The 12346-nt window shown below is 35.4% G+C and overlaps 1 protein-coding gene across 1 annotated transcript; it reads left to right on the top strand.

Annotated features, from left to right (window-relative positions):
- Positions 1–10823: 10823 nt before the first annotated feature.
- Positions 10824–11636, top strand: LOC133338575 (protein spitz-like). The gene has a single exon (XM_061546744.1). It carries the CDS (start codon positions 10824–10826, stop codon positions 11634–11636), a length of 813 nt encoding a protein of 270 aa, XP_061402728.1.
- Positions 11637–12346: the final 710 nt, after the last annotated feature.

Here is a 12346-nt window from a genome sequence, read left to right on the forward strand (position 1 = left end):
CCTCTCTGAAATATAAAAAAATACAAGAAAAGTGGCGCTTATAACGAAATGTTTTTTATATATATTATTGAATTTTTATTTACTTTTTGGCGTCAGGTTTTTTGTTTTCTTTTTTCTGGAAGACGACAGATTCTTGATTATCGTAAGAAGTTTGCATCATGTTTTTTGTTTTGTGTTCTTGTTTTGAATTCAAATTTTTTATAGATTCAATTTTTTTAAAGAATTGTGGCGCTTTTGTTGGCTTTATCTCCTCTCTTGCTTTAGTATATGGTGTCACTCTTTAACACGTGTGAATCTGCTGATTTAATTAATGTTTTTATGGAGGGAGGACTTTCTTCTTAGACAAGCTCTTATCGACAACAATAAATGCGTTTTGGTTTTTAATTTTAACATTTTTTTCTGGCATGAGTATGAGTAATCAGTAGAATACATATTAAATTTGAAATTCCATAACTAGGGCCATAAGTATCTGTCAAAAAAATTTTTTTGGACTAATAGCGCCTACGAGTTATGGAAATAGATCAGCTGTGTCACTACATAAGCTTCGACATAAAAAAATCCCCATCAATGCGTTGATTTTATAAAAAAAAACATTTTCTTCAAGTTCCAAGCACCATTTTTTTTAAATATTTATCTAAAGGCGAATATTTATCATCGAGGCGAATATCCCGAATATTTATTTTCTAATTTTGTTTAATAGTTCCTCCCAGATGTGCATTTTTTAATTTTTTTGAGAATCACCAAAAGGAGATTTTTTTTTAACAAAATATGAATTATTTTTAAGTGGCGTGAATTTCTTTAATAGCCTTAACGTGGATTTTTACTAAAATATTTTCTTAGACGCATACCAAGGTGTGGATTTTAAGGGTCTCTGTGGAGTCGAGGTGTCGATTTAAAAAGTCAAACTCCTTATATTTGTCCGATTGAGACAAAATTTTGCACAGCGTACTAAATTAGGTCTAGATTGATCTATGTGAAGTTTTGTTGAAATCGGTTTAGATTTGGATATAGCTCCCATATATAGTTTCGTCCGATTTTATGTAAATGGTGCACCAATCTCCCAATATTTGTCCGATTGACTTTCCTTACAGGTTTAATAATATTTTTCAAGGTCATATTTTTAACGAATATTTTTTCAAAGTCGTCCTATATGACCCAGAAATTTCAGGAATATTTGTTCAAAATCTTATATGGCTCATAATTTTCAGGAAAAATTTTTCATGACTCAAAAATTGTTCAGAATTTTTTTTAAGTACTATTTTTAAAGTCCTATAAAACCCAGAATTGTTTACTTACTTATCATTTTTCAGTGTCTATCAAAGCCAAGCATTTTTATTCAAGTTGCTGCAACATAACTCCGTTCTTTCAAGAAGATTTTTCATGCTCAAATTTTTTTGAATATCTTTTTAAGCCTCATATATTTTTTTTTTTAAATATTTTTTCACGACCATTTATATAGTTCCAAAATAACTCTTTTGTCTGCAGGCATGTCAAGTTCGAAGATGGACTATATCGGTCCACGTTTAGGCATAGCTCCCATATAAAGGTACCCCCTCCAATTTTCGGCATATAGGGGTTCTTGAGCGCATTTTTCAATCGAATGCGCTGAAATGTGGTACATTGGGTTCTTTTTGGGTACTAAAAATTACAAATATAGGTCCACTTTTTCTGGTAGACCCCATATAACGATACCCGCAAATTTTCAGTATTTTGGAGGTTTTTAATCGCATTTTTCGACCGAAATGGCTGCAATTTTGTACTTTGAGTTTTTAATGGGTACCAAATGTCTCCTCTAAAAATTATAAATATAGGTCTACTTTTTTCTGGTAGCACATTATGTCTATGTCGATCCATATTTAGTCCTAGCCGCCATACCGATTTTCGATATTTTTAATATTTAGGTTAAAATTGTAATGCAAAAATGTTAGTTTCGAAATTGAGCTATATCTGTCCTGAATTAGGCATACCACCTCATAGCCTCCAGGGAACGTACGCATACTAATTTGTACGCCAAGAACAATTTTTATATTGAACAAAACAGCAACTTCCACCCAACCCTCCCCCATATAAGGTCTTCAATAACGTACACGGGTTTTATGGCCTCTGAATTTTAAGTACTTTGGGATTTTTAGAAAAAATCTCCACTAAGAATTGCTAAAATTTGTATTTGGTGTACATTATCGTTTACATAAATCGGTGTGTAGATTTGTCGGTATAGGTATTGGTATGTTCCCTATATATCTTCATTTTAAGTACCTGTCATCAGTATATATACGGTGAAAAATGTCAAATTTTCGGCCCCGCCTTAACGTTTTTCCACTTGTTCTTCAGATAATTCAAATAGAGAGGGTCTAATATGATTATAGACATTTTTTTTTTATAATTTATTATCTTTTAAATGAACGAAAATTACCATTTGTTTCTATTGTATTTGTTATTGTTTCCTTTGTTTTAGTTACTTAATTGCATTGATATGTGTCATCATCTTATTATGTTTTGCAGGAAAAATACAAAAAAAAAAAAAAAAAATCCCAAAACAAATAATGATGAACAAAAATACCAAGAACAATTGTTCAATGACCCCCCTGCCTGGACCCCAAAACAAAATATCAGAATATTATTCCATTGGTTTTATTTGGCTGCTGTTGTGCTGCGGGTTCAATGATCGATCTCTCTGTGTGGATTTGAAATAATAATCTTATCTATCAAAATAATTTGGATTTACACCTGATGGGCGTTGAGATTTTTCCCATAAGGGTGGCTACAATTCTCCTGTGTATTAACAAGGGATAAAGAAACTGATCTGATTATTGTGGCTTTATAATTGTTTAGTTCTAGAAATAATCATCTATGACCCTTCTGATGGACCCCAAAACAATATTTTATACCATTCATTTTTTTTTTTTTTGGCTGCTATTGTGCGGATTCAATGATCCCTCTGTGACGAGATTTGAAATAATTATATGGGCGTTTCAATTTTTTCCATAAGGATGGCTACAGTTTTCGTTTGTATTTTAGAGCTCATGGTTGAGGCTTTACTACTAGAAATACGATGCCATATTTTCCCACCCCTTGGAGATCCATTTTCTATTATTTCCACCTCCCTGCTTTTGTTTTAATTTTACATTAGACCTAACTGTAAAAATATTCTTCTCCTTCTCCGTTTTTTTTGGAACCTCAGAAAGTTAACATATCTCTATGTTGAGATAGACACTCTTGGTGACGAACAAAGCCTAAAGAAAATATTATTTTTTTTAATACAGTGAAATTCCAAACATTAATTTTAATACATTAAAATTCAAAATTGTGTGTGCCTCTGTATCGAAGTTTTATGAATGAATTGTTCTCCCTCGTAAGATTTGTGACATTCTTCAAAGTGGCTGCGAAATGTTTTCTTCGCTAGGCAAAATGCTTCTTTTTTGTTTAATATTCATATCACAGCCAGCTTTGAGGAGCGTCAAATTTCTTATAACGAAAATCATCGTCATCATCATCATCGACAATGTGATCGTCTTCAGTGTGTTAACATTTGTTGAATTGGTCCGACGAGGCCGCATTATCAATGAAAAAAATGTGTACGGTTTTTTTTCGAAATAATCATCGATTGATTTGTTTATTATGTGTCCCGTTTGGTCGTTCGTCTAATGGATCGGGGTTTTTTACCTTTCGAATAACAATAAGAAAATAAAATTAAGAAGAAGAAGAAAAAAATGTGAATTAAAAGTGCGTGAATTCTCAAAAACATATTAAGAAAAACCCAAACTAAAATTACAGTCTGTGTGTCCCATAAAAATCATCGATGCCATCCGCACCTATCTTAGCCTCACAAAGTGGTTGTGAAATGCTTGAATAAAAAATTGACTTGGATTTTCTTTTTTTTAATATTGAAAATGAAAAGTTCGATTTTGTGCACCTCCTTTGAAAATTGCATATCACAGCCAGCTTTGATGAGCTGAGATTTGTGTACAGAAACAGAATTGAAAAACAACAACAACAAATAAAACAACAAAAATATGAATTTAAAGAAAATTTTAGTGGAAATGAAAAAATAAAACGAAAAATCTGAAAAATTCCGATTTAGGTGTGATTTTGGTGCTCCAAGAAAAAATGTAATGGGATAAATGATCGGATCGCGTTTTCTGTATAATAAGGAGGAATATATGAAAACCCCATAACTGAAATGACCAGGCCCATGAGCAACTTTACTGTTTCCGAGAAGCATATCAAAATTGGCTGCTGCTGCGTGCTGCGAACCTATATCATCGATCAATAACAACATTCATGAATTATATTTTTGAAATCTTGAAACGATGCTGGTGGACTCTGCACAAATGAATGCAGTAAGCGATAAGTAATAAACCAGGACGAGACCAAAATTTGTCGCAATCAGATGAACCTACTAAAATCGAACAATACTATATATGAGATATCTAAATCTGAATCGATTTCAATGAAACTTAACACACATTTTCCAAGACTCGTTTCCATACGTTATGCCAAATTTCATTTCAATTGGACAAAACTTTGGGAGTTTTTTTCAGCATTTACATAAAATCGGACGATACTATATATGGAAGCTATATCTAAATCTGAATCGATTTCAGTGAAACTCAACACACATTATCCTAGACTCAATTCCGTACGTTATGCCAAATTTCATTTCAATCGGACAAAACCTTGGGAGTTTAAAGCACCTTTTACATAAAATCGGCGAAAATATATATGGGAGCCATAACTAAATCTGAACCGATTTCAATGAAACTTAACATACATTATCCTGCCCTCAATTCTATACGTTATTCCAAATTTCGTTTCAATCGAAATAAATTTAGGGACTTTGGCGCACCATTTATATAAAATCGGACAATACTATATATGAGAGCTATATCTAAATCTGAATCGATTTCAATGAAACATAACACATATAATTCTAGACTTAATTCAGTACGCTATGCCAAATTCCGTGCAAATCGAAACCAATTTAGGGACCCTGGTCCTCCATTTACATAAAATCGGAGATACTATATGGGAGCTGAATCGATTTCAACAAAACTCTGGTCGAAGTCTTCCTACGATAATAGAAATAGAAATGTGCCATCTATATAGCTGATCACTCATCTCTGAGAAATATGGAGATATGTGCCACCAAAGCCCATCCAGCTAAACTGTTCACCACTTGGACTTGATTGAAATGAAGCTCCCACTGGAAGTAATGATCGCTGCGCCAACTGAACAGATTCCAACAACCACAAATTTCCCCAATATGTTGGCTGAAACTTCGTTCGAAAAGCCACTGCGATTTTGGGATAATATGCGAAGTAATAGGAAAATATCCGCCACCAAAACCGCTAAGCCACTCTACACTGCAACCCATCACTTGGACATGATTGAAATTAAGCTCCCACTAAAAATGATGGTCGATGGACGGACTAAACTAAACAGATTCCGAAGACCAAAAATTGCGCCAAGATGTTGGATGAAACTTCGTTTGACAGTCTTTCCAAGTCAGCCAACTGCAATCAAACCATTGCGATAAGATGCGATGTAGTACTGAAGAAGCTGGGCTCATGTCGCTAGACACGGCAGCACTTGGGACGTTAACAAAAGGAAAACTGATTTATAAAGCAGTAGTTTGGTCGTTCAGTGGTGGGGTAGTACTCAGTGGAAGTAGTGGTGAAACATTTAGGCCTGCCAGTATACCGCCGTCCTGAAAACTAGAACAGGACAGGGTGATGTCTAGAATGCTGTGCTGTTAAACTGGATGATCCTCAAAAAATATCTTCGTCAAATTTTTCTCCCACACAAGTAGGGGGAAATGTGGATCTTCATTTTTTTATTATTTAAAATTCGAATTCATCTTCATCATCATCTTTATCTTTGTTATGAGAAATAATGTTGCTTATCTAAGCCTCATCAAGTGGTTGTGATATGGATTATCAACGCATATCACAGCCAGCTTTGATGAGCTAGGATAATCAACGGTAAACAACGACAATTTCTAACAAAGAGCTACCAAACCAGATAAGTGACAAGTGAAACGTGGAAGTGAAGTGTGAAACATAATAGAAGTAAAGTGATTGGAATAAAAATGTTCGGAAAAATGCCGTCATATAAAACAATTAAATCAGTGAGGACAGAAAAGGGCTTATCGGAACGACTATATGGATATTTACAATAGGTGATACTAATAAGTTTTTAATTCGTAGCTCTGTCGGTACTTAGATTTGTTTTTAAATTCCTACAATTTTTTTAATTCGTATCTCTTATACTCCTTGGAACAATATTATCTTTTTTTTAAGAAATACATATAGCACTGAGGAAGGATATTCCCTGAATTTCGTTCTTAATTGTGATCTTTTGGGTGTACATTAAAAAATCCACATCTTTGTTTGGTCTTGAAAAAATGTTTCTACCCTGCTGAATGTCAATTGTCCGTCGTTCGGAACATCTTCTGGGACCCTTGCGTCGAGTTAAAAATATTGTCTTTAGGCTTCTTCTAATAACTCCTTGCAGAGCCTTTTTCGACATAACCGAGGCTGTTTGTTGTATGGTTCTCTCGGAATGAGTTTGTATAATGGTCACATTTCTTTGCATGTCTTCCTTTGCTCTGGTCGATGTTGCGTATGACATCTTGTCATCTAAGATAACCTCTCGATGATTCTGATTGCGTAGAGCCACCTGATTCCACTTTTTCCAGCTGTACTCGATCGTTTTTTTCAGTATTCTCAATGAAGAAGTTTCTCTCACAAAACTATCGGGATTTTATTATGATTTTTCGTTTTTATTATATTTCTGTCCGTTCAACAAACTGATTTCATTATATAATCACCTTTCGGCAAATAGTTTTTTTTTTGAGATATGCGGATGCTAATGAATCACCCATATGGCTTCATACAAACGGGAAGTACAGCTTGTAGCTTTCGACCGATTCGTAATTGGCCAACGACCAACGATTGGCCAACATGAAAACATATTTTTAAACAAATCCATACCTTTGGGTGATCTTGAAAAATATCTTCTAAAATTGAAAAAAAAATATTTTTAAAAAATCCAAGCCTTTGTGGGAGCCTAAAATATTCTATAAAAAATTTACATCTCTGTGAGATATTGAAAAAATCTACGCCTCTGTGGGACCTATATATTATTCTTTAAAAAAATCCATGCCTCTATACTTACTTAGCTGTCTTGTGACAGAACTTTCGTTTCATAAGCCGAGCTTGAAAAAGATTTCCAGGCGCGTCGGTCTTTTGCGCAGCTTTTCCAATTTGAAAGACCATATTCGGCAATGTTTTCTTCCACTTGATCTTTCCGTTTTAATCGCGGCTTCTGCGTGAACCAACAGCTGGTTCGCTTTTATATGCCTTTTGGGCTGGGGCATCTTCATCCATTCTCACAACATGACCTAGCCAACGTAGTCTGCAGCTCAATACGTCTAACAATGTCGATGTCCGAGAATAGGTGGTATAGCTCATGGTTCATTCGACGGCGATATTTACCGCCAACGCAGATCGGCCCATATATCTTTCGGAGAATTTTTCTCTCAAACACTTCAAGAGCAGATGATACAGCTTGCGCAAGTACCCATGCTTCAGGTCCATATAACAGCGCGGGTAGTATCAGCGTCTTGTAGAGTGTGAGTTTGGTCTGGCGGGAGGTGGCCTTGCTTTTGAGTTGTTTGCTCAGACCATAGTAGCATCTGTTGGCCATCACTATCCTTCTCCGAATTTCAAAATTATTTGTTTATGGCGGTACTAAAATCTTTGACTACCTCGAAGCTGTAGTTTTCAAGTTCCACAGTTGGGCCGAGTCTACTGGACGTCTTGCGCGTTGATACCATTAGCTTGGTCTTCTCGCCGTTTACAGCCAGACCCACTTTGGCAGACTCCTCAATTTGTTCAAAGGTGGCTGTTATCGTTCTCAATGTTCGACCCATTATGTCGATGTCATCGGCGTAGGCGAGTATAACATGTGTTGTTTGGTGTACAGTGTCATTTTTGTTCACCTTTGCCTCTCGTATGACCAGCAGGATGTTAAAAAGGTCACACAACAAACTATTAAAGGGCTCCCAGAGGTCCTTTTCCGACTTTAACTGCTGATATTGTGCTAGTTAAAGTTATCCTGCATAGCCGAATTAATTTTGCAGGAATGACTGCTGATATTGGGCCAGTTAAAATTATCCTGCATAGCCGAATTAATTTTGCAGGAATGTCAAACGTAGACATGGCTTTATACACCTCTGAACGGTTATGGCTGTCGAATGCGGCATTATAGTCGACGAATAGGTGGAATGTGTCGATGTGTTTTTCGTGGACTTTTTCCAGGATTTGGCGCAACGCATTGATATGGTCATATAATGTCATTGACCATTGGCTGTCTGTATCTGTCACCAGGTTTCCTTCTTTATCTCTACAGGAGGATGTACATGCACCAAAGCCTTCGGTTTGGTGTTTTACCCGTTGGTAGACTTTTTCGGACTTCATTCTGACTCCTGTACATCTCGATTTGCTCACGTTTTTCTTGCTCTTTCTTCTTTTTTCTGAAAATACGTTTCTCCTCTCTCCTTTTCGGCCGATAGTTTTCCATCGCATTACGTTGTTGCTACTGTCCGCAGGGTTGCCCTATACGCTGCGTTTTTCATATCAGTAGCATTACGACACTCCTGATCGGATTTCTTGATGATGGTCTTTGGTACCCAAGTGTTGCTTTTGCTTCAGTTTGTAGGGAGTGGGCAATTCTCTGACATTGTGCTTCTATATTATTATCGGGACAAGGGGTGCTTTCGTCAAGCAGTTGGGTAAGTTCAGCGGAGTAGGCTTCTGCTATCTGTTGTGTTTGCCGCTTTTCGACGTCGAGTTTCCGTGTTACATTAGATCGCACCTTTGCTGCTACATTAAGACGGGTGCGTCCGAATCGATATTCGCTCTTCGGATCGACCGGACTTCTAAAACACTGGATGACTGCCTTCCGCCTATCACAGCATGATTAATTTGATTTCTCGTTGTTCGATCGGGATAAATCCAAGTGGTCTTGTGTATAACGAGATGCTTGAATCTGGTGCTGCTAACCATTATGTTTTTTGCTGCCTCGAAGTTAATCAACCTCATGTCGTTGCCTAATGTTTCTTCATGGAGACTTAATTTTTCGACGATGGGGCCAATGATATTTTCCCTTCCGATTTTTGCATTAAAATCTCCTTGCAGAATTTTAATGTCATGGCCAGGGCAACGATCATATGCTGTTTCTAGGCGCTCGTAAAATATGTCTTTGGTCTGTTCATCTTTATCTTCGGTCGGAGCATGGGCGCAAATGAGACTGATGTAGAAGAACTTCGCTTTTATATGGATTATAGCAATTCGCTCATCTACTGGAGTGAACCTGAAGACGAGGTCTTTTATTCTCCTGTTAAAATCCGCAGCCAAATTCATGTCTCTTTTCATGACAGCTAATAATACAAAGCGAACACTGTGCCAGTTCTGTACAACGGGCACACATTCCAAGTGCAGATTCGCAGATCGTGACCCTTTATACGATTGCGGTGGTCGTCAACGTTAGGTCGGTTTGGTTTTCTTTTTCTTTGCTTTTTCATAGTAGGTTGGGTTTTCCGAGAGTGGTTTTTATGGGTGAACTCGCGGCACCTATTAGCTCTCTATTTCATCGGGTGATGAGAATAGCTCCCCAGGTGGCACCGCGGGGAGGTCAGTGTCCACAATTGAGATGAAAGAGGGACCAAGATAAGCCTGGACTTCGCCATGTTAAAGCCAATCAGAGCCGTTGCTTGGTATCTATCACCCCTACGCCACCCTCTTTGTGAACCCAAAAAATATTCTTTAAAAAATCCATGGGTCTTTGGAAGCCCAAAAATATTCTTCAAAAAAACTACGCATCCCTAAACAATGTTATTTAAAAAATCCTTGCCTCTATGGAAGCCCAAAAAATATTTTTTAAAAAAATCCACGCCTCTATAGGAGCCCTTAAATTGTTCTTTAACAAAATTTAACTTTTTATTATAATTTTTTATTACCTATTTTTTTATATATTCTCTTCCCTTATAGCTCTTTCCCAACCAACCAAATATTGTGGGGGAATTTTTGAATATATTAATAATTATTTTTTGTTTTTTCCCTCCCCCCACAACAGGCAATCATCTCGAAGTCCACGAAAAAAGGAGAAGGAATGCTTACAACTGTGACGACTTGCTAAATCTCTTGGCCCGATATTTACAGGAATATTACATCTCGAGACTCTCTAGTTATTAGTTAAAGAAGTGATAAGAGATTACAATTTGTAATAAAACTTTCCAAATAAGAATTATTAAAAAAATTAATAATTTTTAAAAATTAATTTTATTGTAATTTTTTCGTTTTTTTTAAGAAAAAATGTGATAAATATTTTTTGTAATATATTTTAAAATAATTGTGTTGAATTTAAATTTGTATTAAAAATTTAAAAAATATTAAAAACTTTAAATAGTTTACACCAATTCTCTCACCCCTCCAAATACACACACTCACACGTTCTCAAGTAAATATACCAAATAATTGAAATAATTTATTTAAAAAAAAAGAAAAAAATAATTATTAAATATTTATTTAAAAATCAATAAGAAATAATTATTTAATATTTTTTATTATTTATTGCATATTTATTAATATTTTTTTTTTAATATTAAAAAAATAGAAAAAACCAAATAGTATAACAAAAAATAAATTGTTATCATCCAGCAGGACTAGTATATTTACATTTCTCAAGTATTTTTTAAAATCCATTCCATTTTTTATATTTCACTTTTTTTACTTTCCAAAACAAAAACGAAGATTTTCACCATGACGAACATAATTTTTAACAAATCATTCATATTTCTCTGCTCTCTAATAACGGTAACCATATTTAACATGGCCCCCCTGACCTTGGCTTGTTCTAGTCGTTCATTGCCCAAGCCAAGGCCATCATCGATAGCTGCACCCACATCCACAAAGATACCGATTACCACAACCTTACATACCACATCGACAACGACAAGGGAGACTACCACTACAACGACAACAACAACGACCACCACCACTACTACGCCCAGACCCAACATCACTTTCCCAACCTTCAAATGTCCCGCCACCTATGATGCCTGGTATTGTTTGAATGAGGCCACCTGCTTTACCGTCAAAATTGGTGATTCCATTATGTATAATTGTGAATGTGCTATTGGGTTTATGGGTCCACGCTGTGAATACAAAGAATTGGATGGTTCATATCAACCCAAAAGGCCACGACCAATTTTGGAGAAGGCCAGCATTGCCAGTGGTGCCACATGTATCCTCCTATTTTTGTTATTTGTCTGTTTGACTTTGTATTTGCGTTACGATCAGAAATCCACCAAAATTCTTATGGAAAATGAAGATTATCATTACAGCACATCTTCTCCTTATGTTCCGCAATCAATGAATTCCTATAATAATTGTCGTTTTTGTTCGGATAAATATTGCTGTTCGTCGTCCTCCTCCTCCTCCACCATCAATGATTCGAAATTTCTATTGGCAAATGATAAACATTCAAAGGGTAGCAGCTCGTCCTCTTGGTTTAGACAACACATTGAGGCCTTTCCCATGGGTCTAACCATCAAGCGTTTTAATAAAATTTAAAATTTTGAAAATTAAAAAAATTGAATATTTGTTGAGAATCTCAGAAAAAAAATGTATTTAAGAACAGCTGCCGCAGTAGTATTTGAATGTTATATTTGATTTTTGAATATTTGCTAATCACAGAAAAACGCATCGGAATTAACACCATCACACTCACATAACCTCAATCCTAAACCATCATCTTGGTAAAATATATATTTAGAGTTTAGGTATTTCTTTTTAGAAACTTGTCTTCTATAGAAGCGGGAGGACCTTTGGTATACTGTATATCTCATATAACACAAGTTTCTGTAGGAGCCTCTAAGGGGTCCCTTAAAAAATATCCTTTAGGAGCCCGAAAATAATTTTGAATAAAATCAATTTAAATATAAAAATATTCATTAGAAAAAAACGAATCACACTCACATAACCTCTGTAAAATTGATTTTTAGAGTTTTGGTAGAGAGAGTTTATAGAAGATGGAAGACCTTTTGGTATACTGTAGAAGAAGTGGACCTCCATATTATATTGAAGAAGCGGCCACCTCTTATAACACATGCTTCTCTAGAAGCCTCTTAAGGGTCCCTAAAAATATTGATTTTTGAAATAATCTACGCTAAAATCAACCCAAAAATATAAAAAATATTTATTAAACAATCCACAACTCTATATGAGCCCTAAAAATATTCTTTAAAAAATTCTTGCTTCCTTAGAAGTCTGAAAAAATGATC

The sequence above is a fragment of the Musca vetustissima genome, unplaced genomic scaffold (assembly GCF_032173495.1).
Source record: "Musca vetustissima isolate MV318-11 ecotype Yass unplaced genomic scaffold, APGP_CSIRO_Mvet_v1 utg24406, whole genome shotgun sequence".
Lineage (NCBI taxonomy): Eukaryota > Metazoa > Arthropoda > Insecta > Diptera > Muscidae > Musca > Musca vetustissima.